Raw genomic sequence first — 18,293 nt, forward strand, 5'->3', positions numbered from 1 at the left:
GACAAGATGGGTTTTCATTCCCAAGAAATGAGTGTAAGAGATTATGCTAGAAATGAATAGAAGAAGTCTCCTAGGAGAATATACTACAAAGCTGCTCGGTACTGATATTTAATCATCAGGGGCAGCTGTAATAGAGAGGGGGATGAGTGGGAAACGCTGTCCCTGGAGAAAACAGCAGAGAGGTGTTAACAGAGCCATTTCAAAGCACTGTGGGATCGCTGCCCTCTCTACCTATTGATCATTCATTGCACGTACTCCAATACTTAAAAATTAAGAATAAAATACGAAAATGCAAAGGTTCACTTATCAGAAAGGCTAAGAGAATAAATCATATTGTGCTATAACTAAAGTCACAACTTTTTATTGTAGGGGCATTTTGCATTTTATATAGTAATTTGTCCCTTGCTAAATGTCTCCTGTTTTTTTTTTATAGTCTTATATATGAAAAAAAGGTAGCATATGTTTTGCTTTACATAATAATTGGTGCATTTAAATTCCATTTCCAAATCAGTTGAAAGGTGGGAATCAGATTGTGAATAATTTAAGGGAAGGCACTGTTTGTTATCCGTCTTTATTTCTCCCACAATGCCTAGCACAGTGCCTTGCAAATAGAAAGCACTCAATTATTGGGGAATAAGAAAGGAATTAAAGATATAGATTTCTTCCTAGGGATTTTCTAAACAGTGGCACACTTACCGAATAAATCTTACTCTAATCAATACAAAGATATTTCCTTTACCATGACATAAAAGGTCTTTAACAGCATACATTATCAAAGGAAATTTTATAATTGCAGTTTTGCAATTATGTTTTACCTTTTAAACTGCGATTAGTTTTGCACCAACCTAATAACTGAGGTTGGTTGGCGGTGGCACTAGGGGTCCTAAGTTCCACCAGATAGAGGCAGGACTAATGGACACCCCATTCCTTAGTCATCTTGAAGATACACATCAGACCATCTTGGAATAAGCAGATTTGATCATATGGTATGAGGATGTAAAAAATAAATAAATGAAATAAAATTTGAGTTTTCGTACCAGCGACTTAATACCTATCTAATATGTATGAAAACGGTTTAATCTTATGCGAGTAACCTAGGATTTGGGTATCTCAGTTCCATTTTTGTAAAATTAAGGTGTTGAAAAATATTAGTACCAAGGTCTAGTTTAATTTTAATGATTTTTATAGTTCCACGTCTTGATTTTCTGGATGTCAAAACATATTTTAGTTTTCCATAGCTCATGTATATGGCAAGTCAGCCAATAAACTGGAAGCTCAAAGGCCCAAAATAAATATCACTGGTCATGGGAGACAGTATGATGTGGTGGGTAAAGAATGGCTTTTGGAATTAGATAGCTTGGGTCTAAACACCACTCTGCCATATTCTGGATGTACGAGTTTGGGCGAGTTATTTACTTCCTGAAGCTTAGGTTCTCCCATAAAATGGAGACAAAAATACCTACCCTCCACGTATGTGGGTGGGTGCTTAAGATAGTAAAGAACAAGTAAATTGTAGTTCTTCTCATTGTCTCAGGGCCTGTTAGTTGCAAAGGGCAGAAATAAATTAGAATCAGCTTCACTGAAAAATGGTTGATTAAATGGTGCCAACAGCTCTGAGGGAGCTCAATTATCACAAGTACGGCTGGGTCTCCTGGAAATAGGAGTAGAGATATGGAAAGCCAGGAATCAAGTCTGCTTTATCTCTGTTTCTCTAAAGTTGTACAGTCTCTTCTTTCTGCTTCTCTCTATCTACTTTCTTCTCTCTGAAGATTCGCTTTCTTATTTCTTTTATCCACTTGGGATGTGGTCATTCATAGCTTTTCCTAAGTGGTAGCCTCAGTTCTCAAGTCTACCCGGATCTGCAGCTTGGATCTCAACAGCTAACTGAGTCAATTATCATGGTAATGCAGCTTCAAATTCCTGAGAGATAAAATACGATTCGATGGATTTTGATTAGGTGTGTACTCTTGGTCCAAAGAGCTGAGAGGTCAACTAGTAAGAAGGGCTGCTTCTCTCAGTGTGATACAGAGGCTCCCACTGGGGAGGGGGTGATGGGTATCCGAGTACAAGTATTGTGCACTTGACCCTTATAGGAACCCACAAGGTTCTCACTCTTGTTTTACAGACACAATTTTAACACATTTATCTTTTACTTATGCATAAGAGGCACAACGGTAGGGGGCTGGAGAGAGGGTGCTAGAGGAAGATACAATGATTCCACTGCCCTTACAGAGAGACATCCTAAAAAATAATGAAATGTATATACAGGAACCCAAATATAAGGAATTATCATATAATGAAAGTATAATGAAAGTATACACAGTTTACACTTCAGTAGGTCCCAGGGCCACTAGTGTCTTAAGTACAACATCAAGCCTATATGTATAGAAACTGTGTTTTATAATAATCTAAAACAGGTTACACTTATTTAAGAAATCAGAAAACTTTACTGAAAAGCTGTATTAATATAGTTAAAATCTCATCCATTTATGCATTCATCATTCATTCATTCACTCAGCAAACACTCATTGCAGTTTATTATGCTCCTGGTACTTATTATAAATCATGGAATTCAAGGAGAAGGGGAGACATACCTGTTAATCAGCGATTAAAATAGAGTGAGATGCACTTTTGAAAAAGCATAGTCGGGGCATTATGTGGACACACAAATTTGACAAGGGGAAGGTGCAGCAGGAACAGAACCCTGGGGGGGCTGCTCTCAGAGGAGTTTGGGGGAAGAAGGAGAGAAGGGCATTTCAGGCAAGGGAGACAGAATACTGGGGAGCAGAGAGAAGTGAACTAGCCAGACCCCATCTCTTGAGTCTACCACATAGACGCATGGGTTCAGTGGGGGTGGGAGGGGTGGGGCCAGAGAAATGGGCAAGAGCCTGAGTGAAAAGGGCCTTAAAGGATTAAACTAAGGAATTTAAACATTATCCTGAAAGCCACAGGAGGCTGCTGAATGGCTTTTAAGCAGGGGAGTGAGCTGATCAGCTTTGTGAATTACAAACATGATTCTGGAGTGCCAAGATGGGAAGTCTGGAGGAGAAGAGTTGGCCTGTTTGTTGCAGCAATCCAGGAGAGATGCAAAGAAGCAGGAGTTACTTCAGAATGCAGAGATGTCGACTTTGAGGGGTGCTAAGGAGGGAATCTGGGTGATGTGTGGATTTCTGGTGGTGCTGTTTACTGAGATTGAGAATAAGAGAAATGGGACAGGTGTAAAGGGGAGAGACTGAGACTTCACATAGGAGGTATTTGTCAGGCAGCTGGGGTAAGTGTCTGGGGAGAAGCAGAGAATTACGGTTCAGAGGGTCTGGGTTTGGGGCTTCAGCCGAGCAGTGGAGGCCCCGCATGAAGGATCGTGTGGAGCAGGAGGGCAAAGGGAGAGGCCTTCAGCGGTGCAGGCTGCGGCAGGAGGAGAGAAGCCTAGATGAAATCCTTTGTCTGGCAGACAATGGAAGAGAGACAGTTCTAGGAAGGACGGAGTGGAAAATAGGTCTCATGGCAAGAAGAGTCAAGCAAGAGGGACAATAAGAGTGTCCAGAGCTCTGAGAAAAGGGGATGCTGACAGGATTACTGAGGGCAGTTGCCCTGGCAAGGCCAAACTCGAAGCCATGTGGGGGGGCAGGTGTTCGGAAAGTGAAGGCAAGGAACAGACAACTTCCCAAGAAGATTGACTAGAAAGGACAGAAGAGAAACAGAACAGATGCTAGAGGGAGAAGTGGGGATTGGGGTGGGCTTTTTAAGATGGACGAGAATTGTTCATATGAATAGGGTGTTCAGTGCTAGTAGAAAGGGGAAGGAAGATACAGGGCAGAGAGAGGAAGATTGATGGAGGAAGGTCTCAGAGGAGGGAGCAAGGAAGGGATCCAAAGCTGAGGTGGAGGCATTAGCCTCAGACAAGAGGAAGGACGGCCCTTTCACTGAGATAGGAGGTTAGGAGGAAAGGATGGAGCCAGACAGATAAGTTTGTATGTGGCAGGGGAGGAAATTGAGAGAGTTCTCGATTGATGGCCTCAATTTTCTCAGTGAAGGAGGAGGCAAGGTGATCTGCTGAGTGGAGCAGAGGAGGTGGTAGACAGGAAACAGTTTAGGAAGGGAGACCATTCTGTGTATGTAACTGCTAAGAGCAATGGGGGGGCAGAGCTGGCTAGCGACACAGAATCTGGGGAGTACTGAACATCTGGCTGACTTGGGAGAATGTATACTTGGTGTATCTCAGACTCTCACAACGGTGGCATTTTCTCCTGAAACCTTTAAAAGTCTAGGCAGAGTAGCAAGAAATTAAACTGTTAACTTGAATTGGGGCTGAGTGTTTGCAGAGTGGATGTCACAGAAGGGTTAGCGGGCCAAGAAATTATAGGCTATTGAGAAGAGCGAGTTGAAGTGATGGGCTGTAAGATCCAGGATGGAGAGAGAAGGGCACACAATCAAATTCATTTGCTAGATCAGGAGCAAACGCAAGTGGTCAGGACCCCACGGCCTCAACAGGCAGGTGTTTTGGTGGAACAAAAAAGAGTGGTGAGCTGTTGACACACAGTGATCTGTTGATGTCGCAAATTCTGGAGGTACACCTGTTCTATGGGGGCTTTGAAATCGTTACCATGTTGTTGAAGCCTTCCTTTACTTCTCCATCCCCAAACTTTTTTCTGCAGTCTCTGAACTCACATATTTTGTTTGGAGACAGGTAGTAAAAAGAACATTAAAACTGGACCCTCAATACCGGAGTTAGGAGATCTAGGTTTTGGTCTTATTTCCGGCACCCATAAATTCTATGGCTTGGCCTCGGTGTGAGCCACCAAGCAATGGCTAGCTTGTCCAGTTCAGCTTGCTTAGGGACAGATGATTCTGTCTGAGCACATCATGAGCTTACACATCCCAGTGTGGATGTAATTCCTTTGTTTCCCACCTTTCCGTGGGAGGAGGCAAGGGAGGAGCAGAGACCTTATTCCTCCTGCATCGTTACTTCTCTGCCGTTCATATGAGATCCAGCATCAAAAGAACCTGGAAGAGATTCTCTTGGGGAAGGAAGAGATATTTTGCTTCATAAAATTTCTAAGACCACTTTGATATTAATAATCTCAAAACTATTCTTGGATTTGAGAGTAGCAAATCCAAGAAGCTTATAAATGCCATGAAAGCAAATATTCTGGAAGGACAAAAAAAAATAGGCCCTCTAAAATCTGAGCTTTGTCATCTGACTGAGGTCAACAGAGACAGACCAAATCAACAAGCATGACATGAAGGGCAAATTTGCAATTAAAAGAAGAATAGGGAATTATAAAGATGGATGGGCCCCATGACATGCACGCCCAAGCCGGCCTGGCCTTGGCCTCAGATGCCAGAAATTAATGCTTTACTCTTTAGCACTGGTCACCTTTGGCTCGGAACCGAAAGGCAAATGCATTAAAATAACAACAATTAGAACACTTACTTAGCTTGGAAGGCATTGTTGGTTCCCCTGTGGTCAAGGTCATGACACAGGCATCCCACAATCACCGCTAAAATTTCCACTTCGGTCAGAATCTCTTGAAACCCAGCGGTCTGGGAAGAAGAGAAAATGGCAACAGTCACGACTCAGGGCAAGGAGGATGGATAAGGTTTGTCTGTTGAGCGACAGTCAGCTCTGTTTTCATACCCACATCATTTAAGGAAATGATTAACTGCCACTCCCTTGGATGACAGTGAGTTGGGTGGTCAGTCGCACAGCCTAAGGTCCCCGCAGTGATGAATTAGCTCACTGTCACAGTGGCTCACGCTGGCACACCAGAACAAACTTCGGCGTTTGTTCCATTTTTAGAGAAGAGGCGGCACTATCCAGACACAGTGACAGTCTGGCAAAGGCCCAGAGCAAAATGTGTTTTGTGAGTCTACATTTTATTGATAAGCATCTAGTGGTGGGGGAGAAGGGGGTGAATTAAGAACTGAATGCTATATCCACTGGATGCCACTCAAATGAAAGCCGGCCAAAGAAACCAGTTTTTTGTTTTGTTTTGTTTTTTGTGTTGTTTTGCATTAGAGAAGCAACTTAGAAGTACTGAAATTGTTACATGATATTATTCTGGAAGGTATCTTGTAAATAGCGGAACTCATATTAGCTTGGAGGACAGATTAAATTCAGACAGATAATAAGGCAGTGCTTGTCTTGAAAACTAGAATTTGGCAGAGGATTAGCCACCTGAAGTTGGAGCATCATTACATGGAATTCTTTTTCTTCATTATCCTGTGGGAGCGTGCTTGTGAAACGCACAGGTGTGGTGTGATTTCTTTGAGGTGCAGTGTGATGTCACTGTGCAACCCAAAGCAGCAGTGGTTCTTTGCTTCCTGCTGTCCCTTCAGCAGCTTGGAGGAGGAAGCAAACCTCTGAAAAAGGTCTTACGCATTATCTTGTTCCAAGGCCATCATGTCTCCCCGCTTTTACTTTGTAAGTCTCCCATTTCATTACTTACTAAACTCTTCATCAGAGGACAAGAATAAGGGAAAGGTAGGGTTCACATCACTTCTGTTTTCACGTGTGTTTTCCCCCCAAATCTAGGATCACTAGCTAGTATCTGTAAGACCCTTCTTTTACATCAATAAAAACTTTGTTTTTTAATTAATTGCGATTGTATTGCAGAATTAATTCAAGAAGTTTCTGTGCTGACAATTTTATTTTTAAAAGTTGAGTTGGGTCCACTGCTACATTTAGAAATACATATAATTCCATTTGCATACTAAATACGAATATTAATAAATTGTCTGGGAGGGGATGAAATAGCCCATATCAAAGTTGCGTGTGCCCTTTTGTTTTAAAATTTGGAAATAGCTGTTGGTTTTAAGTTAATTTTATTTTACTTAAAGTATTACATGCAGTAGTTTTTTAAAAATTCAAATTGTTGTAAGAGACTTAGAACCAAGAACAGCAGTCCCTCATCCTTTCCCTTTCCTGATTCCCAAAGGCAACCACTTTCCATTTCCTTCTTTACCTAATTTGGTAGGTATTTTCCACCACATTTCTAAATAGTATTCAATGTGTTATTAACACTTAGCTATTCATCAAGTATTTATATAGTCCTTTCCACGTGCCTGACACACTCCTTTGAGCTTTACAACTATGTAACTTATTTGATTCTCATAACAGACCTGTGAGGTAGGAACTGTCATTACCCCCAGGTACAGATGAGGAAACAGGCACAGAGATGCTATGTGCCCAAGGTCTCATACAGTGCTTTCCTGATGATCACTCTATAGATACTTTTCACTGCAAAGTCAGCTAGTATCTGATAATTGTTTCCTTTCTTATGTAAATGTTTTCTTTTCCTGGAGTTAAGATTTCTTTGAACATATAAGTCTTCTCACATCCTACACAACTCTGCAACCAGTCACAGATCCCTTCTTGTACTGGGGACCCTGCTTTATATAGTCTGAGCATTCTCTCTGGTGTGGATTCTCTGCTGCCAGCTTTCCTCTCTTGGGGTTGATCTCCTATCTCCTGCATCCCAAACCTCTCTTCATTTACTCTCCAGTTTTCAGGAATACTTCTGCCAGTGGCTTCACGAGGAAGGGTGTTAGTTTTTTAACACTAGGGGAGTTAATTTTTTATTTTTTGGAGGTTTTGCCTGACTAAAAATGTCTTTAACCTATTCTCCTACTCAATTGTTAGCTTGGCTAACAATTTTTGGGGGCAACATTTTCACTCCAAATTTTGAAGGATTGCTCTATTGTTTTCTAACTTCTGAAGTTACTTTAGAGAAACATATGTCATTCTTCTTCCTAATACTTTGTTACTTGATTTTCTCTCTTAGAATCGTCTATCTCTGGGGTTTAGTAATTTCACAAAGATATGCTTTGGTTTGGGACTTTTCTCCCCATTTTGCTTGATTAGCTTTTTCTTCAGTACAACATTCTTGTAATCTTTCTTTTTTATTAATAATTTCCTCTTCGTTATTTTTTTTTCTGTCCTATTTGAGTAGAAGTCCAACTGGTTGGACATTGGACTTCTTGTATTGATTTCATTGTTTTCCTACCTTTTCGTTTCCATTGTCCATGATTACTTTTTCTCTCTTATATCGTAGGAGTAATAATATTTTTCATTTATAAGCATTTTCTTATCTGCTGCTCTTTTTCTAATAGCATACTATTTTTCTCTCATTAATACATTATTGTCTCTTGTCTGTTGAGGATATTAATTATAATTCCTCTGAAATTCTCTTTTGCTTCCTGATTGCCTGTTTCCTCTGAACTTTTTCTTTGTGTTTGGTGGTTTCCTCAAGTGCCTGGTAGCTCACTCACACGAGAGTAAAGCATTACAGTGTTCACCACACACCAGTGCACAGGGATGGTGAGTAGATTGTTGGGCCCTTGACACAGGGTGAGCAGATGGACAGCTGGTTTTTTGCTGGAGACCCCTACATGTTGGTATCTAAACTCATTTCCTTTGGACTTTTCAGTCTGTTGCTTGGAAATGGCATAAACACAGGTGTTGGCAGTCTGAGAACAGAGAACGGAGTGTCTCACCTTTGAGGATGTAGACTTTCCCTTAATTCTCTTATTTTCAGGATGTATCTCACCCTAACTTTTCTTTTGCTGATGTCCCCAAGTCTGGGGGGCAGTTTCTCCAGCAGATACTCTGGTTTCCTGAGTAGAAGAAGGGAACAGTAGCCCTCTGACTACATGGATAGGGGGTGGGGACTGTGGACTCGCCTCACCTCATCCCATTTCTGTGGCATCTGATGCCTTCAATTCCTGAGCTTTGACAGCTTCTGGGGGGACACTGTTTCTCATGTGTACCCCTTCTTCTACTCACTAACCCTTAAGGCACTTGGGTTGGACCTCCTTTTTCTCTGCTAAGCTATGAACTACCCTTCCTCCATTTTCTGCCTTTATATATTATATTTCCATGAAAGCTGGAATTTGTGTCTATTTCTTGTTCTCCCTGTTATTTGGGGGTGATTCTTGAAAGGCGAAGAGGATATCAATATCTTTGTCTGTCATCTTGAAACTGTAAGTCAGTTCAGTTGGGTTTGGATCTTGTGAATACTAAGTAAATCCTGGAAGTCTATCAAGTAAGAAATTATCAACAATACTACAGAAATTAGCACTGTGAACAACAATGAAACAGCATAGAAATTTGAAAAGATGTTACCTTTGAAAATGCTATTGATTAGAACTAGCCGATGAATTAGAACAGTACGAATAGGGATGGGGATAATGTTAAGCTAAGGTAATTTGACTACAAATTTAATTAAAAGTTAAAATTGAATGCCATATAATAGACCCAAGATCAAAATCCCAAATCATTTTTAAGACATCAATTATCACGCATTATATAATATGATGGTATATATTTTACTTTAATGTTCTTGGGAAGGCAACTGCCTTCCTTCCCAGCCCCTGCCCCTTCCTGAAAATCCAGCACCTAGTTCTTAAACTATTTGTATCATGGATACTTTTGAGAATTTGGTGAAAGCCATGGACCCTCTTCCCAGAAATTATTCTATGATTTTATGGTGTTCAAAGACCATGGAGCCCACCTCTGAATCCTCAGAATAAAGAAACCCTGAAGTACAGCACATACCCAGTCATACAAAACATATTTACCTCTCTCGACTGTGATACCTGAGTTACTGAAGCAGCACCTATCTCTTGACTGTGATTTAGAGCTGCCTGGTAAATGGTTTCTGAGAGTCGTCAGGCCTGAAAAGAGTCCACCTGCCGCTAAGTGTCCATTTGCCCCTCCCCCACCCTCATCCATCTTCTTTCTGGTCCTATCTGTTCCGACCTACACTTACTCACATTGAGAAAAAAGTCAACTGCCTACTGAAGACAATATATTTTCAAAAGAGAACAGAGTGGCAACAAAGGTATATTTTAATGCATTTATTCTATTCTTGACTATTTTATTCTTTTATTTTCAAATAAACTGTATCTTTTCTGCTTCTCATCCAATTATGGATTTTATTGACCTTAATGTTCATTTATCTTCTTACCTGTATTCCCACATGTATTCAGCAATGTAAAGCAGTGAATACAATATGTGTAGGTAAAGAGACAGTTAAGGCAGATAGGCCTAGTTCCCACATCACCCTCTCCAGAGAAGCCTGTGACAACCCTCTGAGCAGGCCACCAATGACAGCCCTTTGCTGGGCTAACACATATGCTGGGATAACCCTACCCCCAGTCACTATAGCATATAATCACTGGAACTCCTCCCAAACAGTCACATTGCTTCATAGGGTCCCCTACACTACCCGGTAATTTCCTATCATTTAGTCAACATAAAATTTAAACCAGCTAGGATATGTCCCTAAATCACAGCTGATCCTGTACCATATCAGTGAATGGAGGACTAACATGGCCAGAGAAAAATGACTGTTGCTTTGCGGCTCTGTAAAATCCATAATGTCAATATTAGATAGTGCTATAGAAGCTTTATTTATTTGACAAAAATGTTATTAGGTGCTTATTGTGTATCAAGCAATTGTTGTATCTGACAAAAGAGGCTCCGGATAATACTGATAGAAGTTAACACTTCTGTAGCGCTTAGTATAGTTCTGTGAGGGGGATAGTTTTTCTCTTCCCCCTTTTATGCATGAGGCTCTGGAGGCACTAGATTACACTGCTAGAAGGTCACAGAGGTAGGCTTGGACCTCACACAAGCCGGCTCCTCAGTCTGTTCTTATCCACTGTGCTATTCGCTGCTCAGGTGAGGGTGCAGGTGCTGTTGTGCAGCCTAACACTTGTGATGACAGAGTGTTAGATAACAGGGCTTTAAAGAACCACTTGGTCTGTGCTTTATTCTATGAAGGATGTCATCCTTGAATAGTAAGAGGTTGATATTGCAGAGCCATTGGGCATTTTGAGCCTAAACATGGCTCTTGTGCATCAAGATGTAACTGATAATAAACAGTGCTTTACAAATGAGATAATGGAGAGGAAATACAGATACGATGGTTTGTATGTGCCACCCCAACTTAAAAATGTCTCAATATATGCAGAAAATGACTGTCAGGATATACATCAAAATGTTACCAATAGTGGGATCACAGGTGACTTAAAAATTTTTCCTTTGTGTCAAAAATTTCCATGAAGAACATTTACTCATTAGAATATATATATATATGGTATGTGTGTGTGTGAATTCTTTTTTAAAGAATAAACCCATGTTTAATCAAACTATCCTTGCTTGGAATAAAATAGTGACATCCTGAAGAGTGTCCATCCATTCATTTGTTCGTTGAGAAAGTATTTATTAAGACTTTACTCTGTTTACAAAGTGCACTTGGAACAGAGCACTTTGGAAGACAGGCGTGGTTACCCTTGTTGAATGCATAGTCTGTCACACTTCCAGCTAACCAGAACAGTGCCATGGGCACCCTTTTCTAGTGAGAAGCCACCACAACATTGGTTCCAATTTGTGGAAGAAAGTAATGGTGAAAGTGGCTAGCTGCCCCTCTTTTGTTTCTGGAGAAGATGCATCATGGGCTATATCCCTTTGCCATGTATGCGGCAATGGCCTGGGAATCCAAGAAAGTGAAGCCAGAAATTCTCCCTTCACATTTCTTTTTGAACTTGGCTGTCAGACGTACTGAACGAAGAGGGATTTCTTGAGTTTGTCCTGTTGATTCTGAGATCTGGCAGATGTCAGACTAAGAGAGAGGGAATCTAATGATGTACTGGAAATTCCCAGAAATCCCAAAGTAAAAAAGGTTCTTGGCTCTGAATGTTCCTCCATGGATGCTGATGGCCAGGCACTAAAATGGAGCCCTCAGTGGACTGGCTCAGGTTGAGAGAGAGCATGATGGTTTTTTGGTAGAGTCTTTCTTCTCGCCATCATTTTTCTCTTTCTTCTGGATAGAAAGAGCAAAGAGAATGATTCAGACCATTCTGAGGGGTTTTGAAGAACATGGTTTCTCAAGGAAGTGCTTCATCTAGAAGAATCTGCATACCCTATCCCTAATCTGTGTCATTATGTCTCCACCGATCTGTAGGTGACTTCAACTCAAAAGTGATGTGAGCTTGGGGCTGAAAGGCGAAATTTACAGAGAAGCATCGAATTTCTGGCATTTCTTGATTTCTGGTATGCAGTGTCGTAGAGTCACTGTCTGGGGCCTTTGTTTGGTATAGTATTAAAATCAAATTGATTTTAGCCAAAGATTGCTCTCTGAGGGCTTCACTATAAAATGCCATATATAAGGTGCTCGTGTTTTCAAAAAAAAAAAAAAAATTGCCCCAAATTGTAATGTCAGTGGTGCCCAGCTCCGCTAGACCGTCCTTTACATGAACTGTCTATCTGAGAAATTTAAATCTCCTAACAAGGACCCAAAGCTCTATGAGAAAGGTGCCCTCAATCACCCACTCAATCCAGCACACATCCCAGTTGTGAGTGGATGAGAGTGGTGAGAGAATTGTTAAGGCACATGTTTGGGCGGCATGGCATGGGCATTTACAGTAAGCCCAGCATGTTTCTTTTTGGGACTCTATTTTGTTTGCTTTAAAATGGAATGACCACCTCTCAAAATGTAAATCTGAGGATCAGGCTGATGGGTATCAACCTATTCAATATGCTCCAAAGCAATGATTTTAGGCAGAGGACTTGATCACGTTTAAGGTGGAAATAGGTTTCAGTTGCTTACCAAGCGTGCTTACAAATAAATGTATACTACCTGATACCACATCTATCTTCTTTTCAAAAAAATGATCTTATCTTTGCCAACCAGACATAGTGTGTGATGAGGAGAAGTACAGGTGTTCACAACTACAATCCTCTATTGTGAATATAACCGTCTGGACAAACCGTAACATCTAGACTTAATGGTCATACTCCTTTGGTGTTTACGGTAATGTTTGTCTGCCAATATTTGGGTCTGCTAGGCTGAACAAGGGGCACGTCAGCCCCATTTTATGGTCCAGACACCAGAACCTGTCCAGCTATTAGGAGACCACCATCCAGCACCACGTTTGTATGTCTCCCTCACCAGAGCATGCAATACACACAAAGCAGCTGTAGTTGGTCTAGTTCTCCACAGGACTAGGATAGTTTTGATCAAATTTGCTTCTCTTTCTTCTCAAGATGAATGCAAGCAAATATTGATTTGGCATTAATTAAATATCGATTTAAGTCTATAATGATCCTTTCCTTATTAAACTCAGAGTTAGGAAGACCTTACAGTTTACACTTGAATACTTCCTTTTACAACCAGAAGTTTCTGAGGCACTTATTATCAAATTGTAAAGCATAAGTCATGTTTTGGACATACCTTGTCTCTCGACCTCAAATAATATTGCAAATGCTTGCCCGTGTAAAGCTCAGAATGGCAAAGCAGCAAAAACTTAATGGTGCGTCTGGTACAATTATATATGTTGGGTAAATGATGCATGAATAAAAAAATTGGGTTGATTTTAATCAATTTTATTGAGTTATTTTTTAACCATTTATATGACTTAATTTTTAACCTATATACTAGTTATCATAATTTTTAAAACATTATTTATCTTGGAAAGTTAAAAGCATACACAAAATAGAACCTCCATGTATTCATTACCTAAGTTCAACAGGAATCCATGTTTGACCAGTCTTGTTTCATCTATATCTTCACATGCATTGTTTTGTTTGTTTGCTAGAGTATTTCAAAACAAACCTCTGGCATCTGTCAATACTCTTTATTTCATTCTCAAGAAGTCCTGATGTGGTCAAATAAAAATCGACCAATATACCTCTGCTCTCATATTTTGATAAAATGTGCATAAAGATATACAAATGGTACAAGAAAAATTTCAGCGTAAATATCTTAATAAGATATGAAAAAAATGGGGTTTCTACTTCAAATTAGATAATACAATAAACATAGCTCTATGTATGTAGCATACATACTGTATTTCAAACAGAAACAAAAGAAAATGCATGTTAGAGTCTTAAGGACTTAGCTCTCAACACTAAGAATATATGTGCTGTAGGATTCTTTTGAGGACAAAGATAGCATGTTTTGTTCATTTCACAGATATAGTTTATACTTTATGATAAATTATTAGTGAATTGAATATATAATATGACTTGTGGTCTGTGACTATAGAAAATGACACAGGTCATTTGGTCAACATGGGCAGAGTAACAACCCTCTCCAAGTGCCATGAGAGGCCAGGCTGATGAATTTCAAGGATATAAGGCCTCTTTAAAACTTACTGAAATTTTTATTAGCCATCATTGAGCCAAAATTAAACATGAGACTCATGAAAAATTAAAAATTTTAAAGCTCCCAACTTGACACCCTTAGGTTTCAGCCCCAAGAAAGTGCCACTACTAAGTCATAAACCATAGAATATGGAGGCTGTGACAAACGACCATGGCTGTATGGCTGGGTCTCCCTGACCTGGCAGATTCGGCTGGTGTCATAAAACACAAAGCGACAGATTAAGCAGTTTACCAACATCGTAAAAATCTCAGGAATAAATTCCCTTTAATCAAAAATCCTGTATTGTAAGTAGGCAGCCTCGGTCCCGAAAACACATAGATTTCCTTATAAGCCTCTGTCCATGAGTAAGAGCTTAGACTTTCCCCAAAATGCCGGACATGATTATGTTCATACACTTTTATAATTTACATGTCCAAAGAAAAATATTCAGCTCTGGCTGATGGTGTGGAAGAATTTATTTTCACTAGAAAGGGAATGACCCATAACTCATGAATGGCAGCGCTTAAAGTGAGTTATGGAGGTTACTCTCCTGTGTGAGGAAATGGATTGGATTATCCTTCTGCCCAATTGTATGTTTGGTTATTAGCACACCGGGTTCTTAATTATGTGTGGCTTTGCCTTTTTCCTTTTATAAAACAAATGCAGATAAAAGGAATGTCAGCTAGAAACATGGAGTACCTGATTGGGGCTCTGAGATGTGGCCAGAAAGAATAAAAATAAAAACCTTCTTAAAGATTAAAAGGCAAGAATCTTAAATATACACACTGTAGTCAAATTGATTAGCTCCATAGTTAATTTGTAGTACCCAGTGCTGATGTCCTGCAAAAACATAACATTAAAAATCACTTCTTCCCTAAATTAATAATTTGCCATTTTTGAAATTACACTAGAAATCAAGGTATACCTACATGAAGATTAAAGAATTGGTTTTTCTAATATGCAGATTTTATTTTATTATTATGATAATGATGCCATTTATTTAAGAACAAATATAACTAGTTACCACTTACATCTATAAGGAAATGCAATGTAAAATGATGTTTGATGATGATAAATATGATAATTGTTTGTTACTTTATTGTGGTCAGTTATAGAACAAAACATGTAGATCTCTTTGTACCTTCCAATGTTACAGTCTAAAAGAAATTCTATTTCTGTTGAAATCAGGATTCTGGTTATTGAGCAAAAACATTTTACTTTAAAATTCAATTGGTTCTGCCCTTGGGGTGGGGGAAAAACAGTTCCTGTTGTGCTTCTACGATCTTTCCGAGGAAATTTTCTGCCTCAAAAATCAAGGACTTTCCTGAACACGGCAGACTGCAGACAGTGCATTATCCTCAAGCTGGTGAATCGGACAGATTTTTCTTCCTAAACGTCCCTTCTGCTCTCTAGTTTGAATTATCAATAAAACGACTTGGCTTATCTCTGAAAATAACCTTGGTGACAACACAAATATGGACTTAAACACGCTACCTCCACATTTAAGATTTAAGAAGCCCCCAGTAAATGTCAGGGGGTGTCAATGTGTTTGCTGTGATACTTGGTTATTATTAGTGTTTAACTGCATTTCCCCACTAGCGCCATGCTGCCAGCACCACCATAAATTTTAATGTGATCATGTGCTCTTCTCTTTTCATATCCAGTGAATTCTGCAAGATCATAATATTCTATATGAACCCTAGCTGAACCTTGGTGTGATATGAAGAAAGAACAAGATTTCTACCAGTGATAGTTCATCATTGTATAGCTTTTTAAAAAACCTGGACACTGAGCAACATGGTTCCCTTAATAATATTACCCTAAACTAAATCCACTCATTCAGTGAATCTTTATTGAGCCCTATAGGATGCAGGGCATGGCCCAACGTGCTAATGAGTACATTTATGGGATAGTAAAGAATACTGACTCTTAAGGAAACCTTTTTTTCCCCCCTGGAAAATCTGTCAGTGCTCATACATCATTTATAAAACCGAAAAATGTCTCTGCAATCTTGGCACCACTATGTGCCTTTTATTTTACAGAATACAAACAAAAGCATAGCTGTTTCCTTTATCTGGTCTGCATTGTGAATATAAGAAATGTGTTTATCATCTTTCATTATGTGCGTGCTTGATGTAATATTTATTCCACAAGCTTCCATAAAAAAAGAATCTGTGTAATTATTCTTGATTTGCAGGTTTTTATTAACAGAAACTGGCCTACATATTGTATTTATCCGAGGAATAAAAAATATTTGGAAAATTTTAGCTACCTAAATATCTCCTTAGAAGCAAAGAATAATGTTGAAGCTTTCATTTCAAAAATCTGGAATTTTAGGCCAGAAGCATGGAATAAATGAGTAAGTCATTAATAGGGTTCCCAGTGAACTAAATTTCCATCATTTTATATAAAATTGCGTATCCTACAAAGCAGTTCATTCTTTTAAAAAAAAAGTTTCCAAAGGAACAAAACTGCTTTGTTACCTAGATATAAGGTTGACTATTTTTGCAAAATGTAATTTCCAATCAATAAATTTATGTTCTGTGTGTGAAATAATTTTAAGGTTAAATGTTAGGAAGCTGGTGCATATATTTATAATTTGTTTGTCCTGTTGTACGTGGTGTCATAATTTGCTCAGCAATGACACACAACTGTGCATTTTGCCGTTCCCAGAGACAATGGGCTTAGAAATATAACACACCCACAGATGTCAAGTCACAGGGAGCATGCCTTATTATTCATGCTAACGGCTCAGTGGGCAAGGAGGCAGTTATAATACAAGTCTCGTCTGACAGGAGGGGCCGTTTTTTGTACGGACTGGCTTTGTTGGTGTCTCTTTTAAGAAAAGAGTGTGGGGGCGTGTGCCTCAGTAGCTCCTGTCCTAGAAGGAAAAGAACACTTCCAGCGAAGGTTGGTAAGGTTTTTTTTTTCCCTTTTCTGGCAACTGGCTGGGAAACTTTGCCTTGGAGTGCCATCTAGAGGAAATTCCGTGTACGTGTGTCATGCTTTCTTGGCTTTGTGACGGGCTGAGTGGTTGGTGTAGGGTGATTTTTTTTTTTTTTCAGATTAATACAGATTTTGATTCTATCTCAACACATTGAAATAGAATATGATATAACTAGAATAGAAATAGAACCACTGACGAGCACAAAACAGTGAAATACCCTAATAGTCTTCAGGAGGACCTGAAGCATTAGTGTCCATTCATGGAAAACAGTAGGTTATCATTTTGCCATAAGCTGAGGTGGTATTCCAGAAATTAGAATTGATGAATGAATTCAGTTCATGTTTTCCTTCACTGATCAAATAATCTTTGGTAACTCTATAATTATTTTCTTGCTTAAAAAATTCTGATTATCCAGATTGCCCATGGTCAAGCTGGAGAAGAGACGCCTTGTTAGGACAAACGCAAGTTGACATTTTCAACCTATTGTAACCCTTGGTCAAGTTCAACAAAATTTAATGAGCAGAAAATAATATCTTTTCCAGATGTGGCTACGCAGTTCAATGTGAGGGAGAAAAAAATAACATTGACCAATATATTTTGTTATTTTGCAGTCCCCTCCCCCCTCCACCTCCAAGAGAACTCTAACAGTTAATTCTTCTCTTTTGGTGCTGGCATTAATACAAAAACAGAACCCAAATCTTCTTAAAAAGTGATACTCTTCAAGGTTGCACACTTGCAAAAATAACCATACCGTTGAAATATTGTGGCATTGAGTACCCCCATTGTGGTGACATAGTTTGTGGATCTTGTTTTCTTCAAGTTCTTGAAAGGATCAAGTTTGTCCATGTTATGGAAACATTTACTGAAGACAATGGGGTACGCATTCCCTTTTATTCCTCAGTGTCCACCTTCATCCTGCTGCTCTTGCCAGCTTTCCCCATCCCAACGATTTTAAGGCTTGTCATAAAGTCTGTTTCTGTCTTTGACATCTCTAACTCACAGTGTCATGGCCATTCCTTTTCCTTCGTCTCCTGAGATTTTATATGAAAAAGCAAGATGAACATGGTTATTTCTTTATGTAGTAGGTTGATGCAAAAGTAATTGCAGTTTAAAAGATTAAAAACCATTACAAAAACCACAATTACTTTAGCACCAACCTAATATTTTCGAGCAACATTGGCACTTGAGCAATTAAG

General features: G+C 39.4%; 1 protein-coding gene across 3 annotated transcripts in view; it reads right to left on the minus strand.

Moving 5' to 3' along the window:
* PDE11A (phosphodiesterase 11A) overlaps nucleotides 1-18,293 on the minus strand; it is a 324,817-nt gene that overhangs the window by 72,127 nt on the left and 234,397 nt on the right. For all 3 annotated transcript variants that reach the window (XM_019739325.2, XM_019739326.2, XM_074338486.1), the window contains one exon: nucleotides 5,435-5,544. In XM_019739325.2, coding sequence (XP_019594884.2) covers nucleotides 5,435-5,544 — 110 coding nt within the window. The remainder of the gene's footprint in view (nucleotides 1-5,434; nucleotides 5,545-18,293) is intronic.

Source organism: Rhinolophus sinicus, linkage group LG01, assembly GCF_036562045.2.
Source record: "Rhinolophus sinicus isolate RSC01 linkage group LG01, ASM3656204v1, whole genome shotgun sequence".
In the NCBI taxonomy this organism is placed as follows: Eukaryota; Metazoa; Chordata; class Mammalia; order Chiroptera; family Rhinolophidae; genus Rhinolophus; species Rhinolophus sinicus.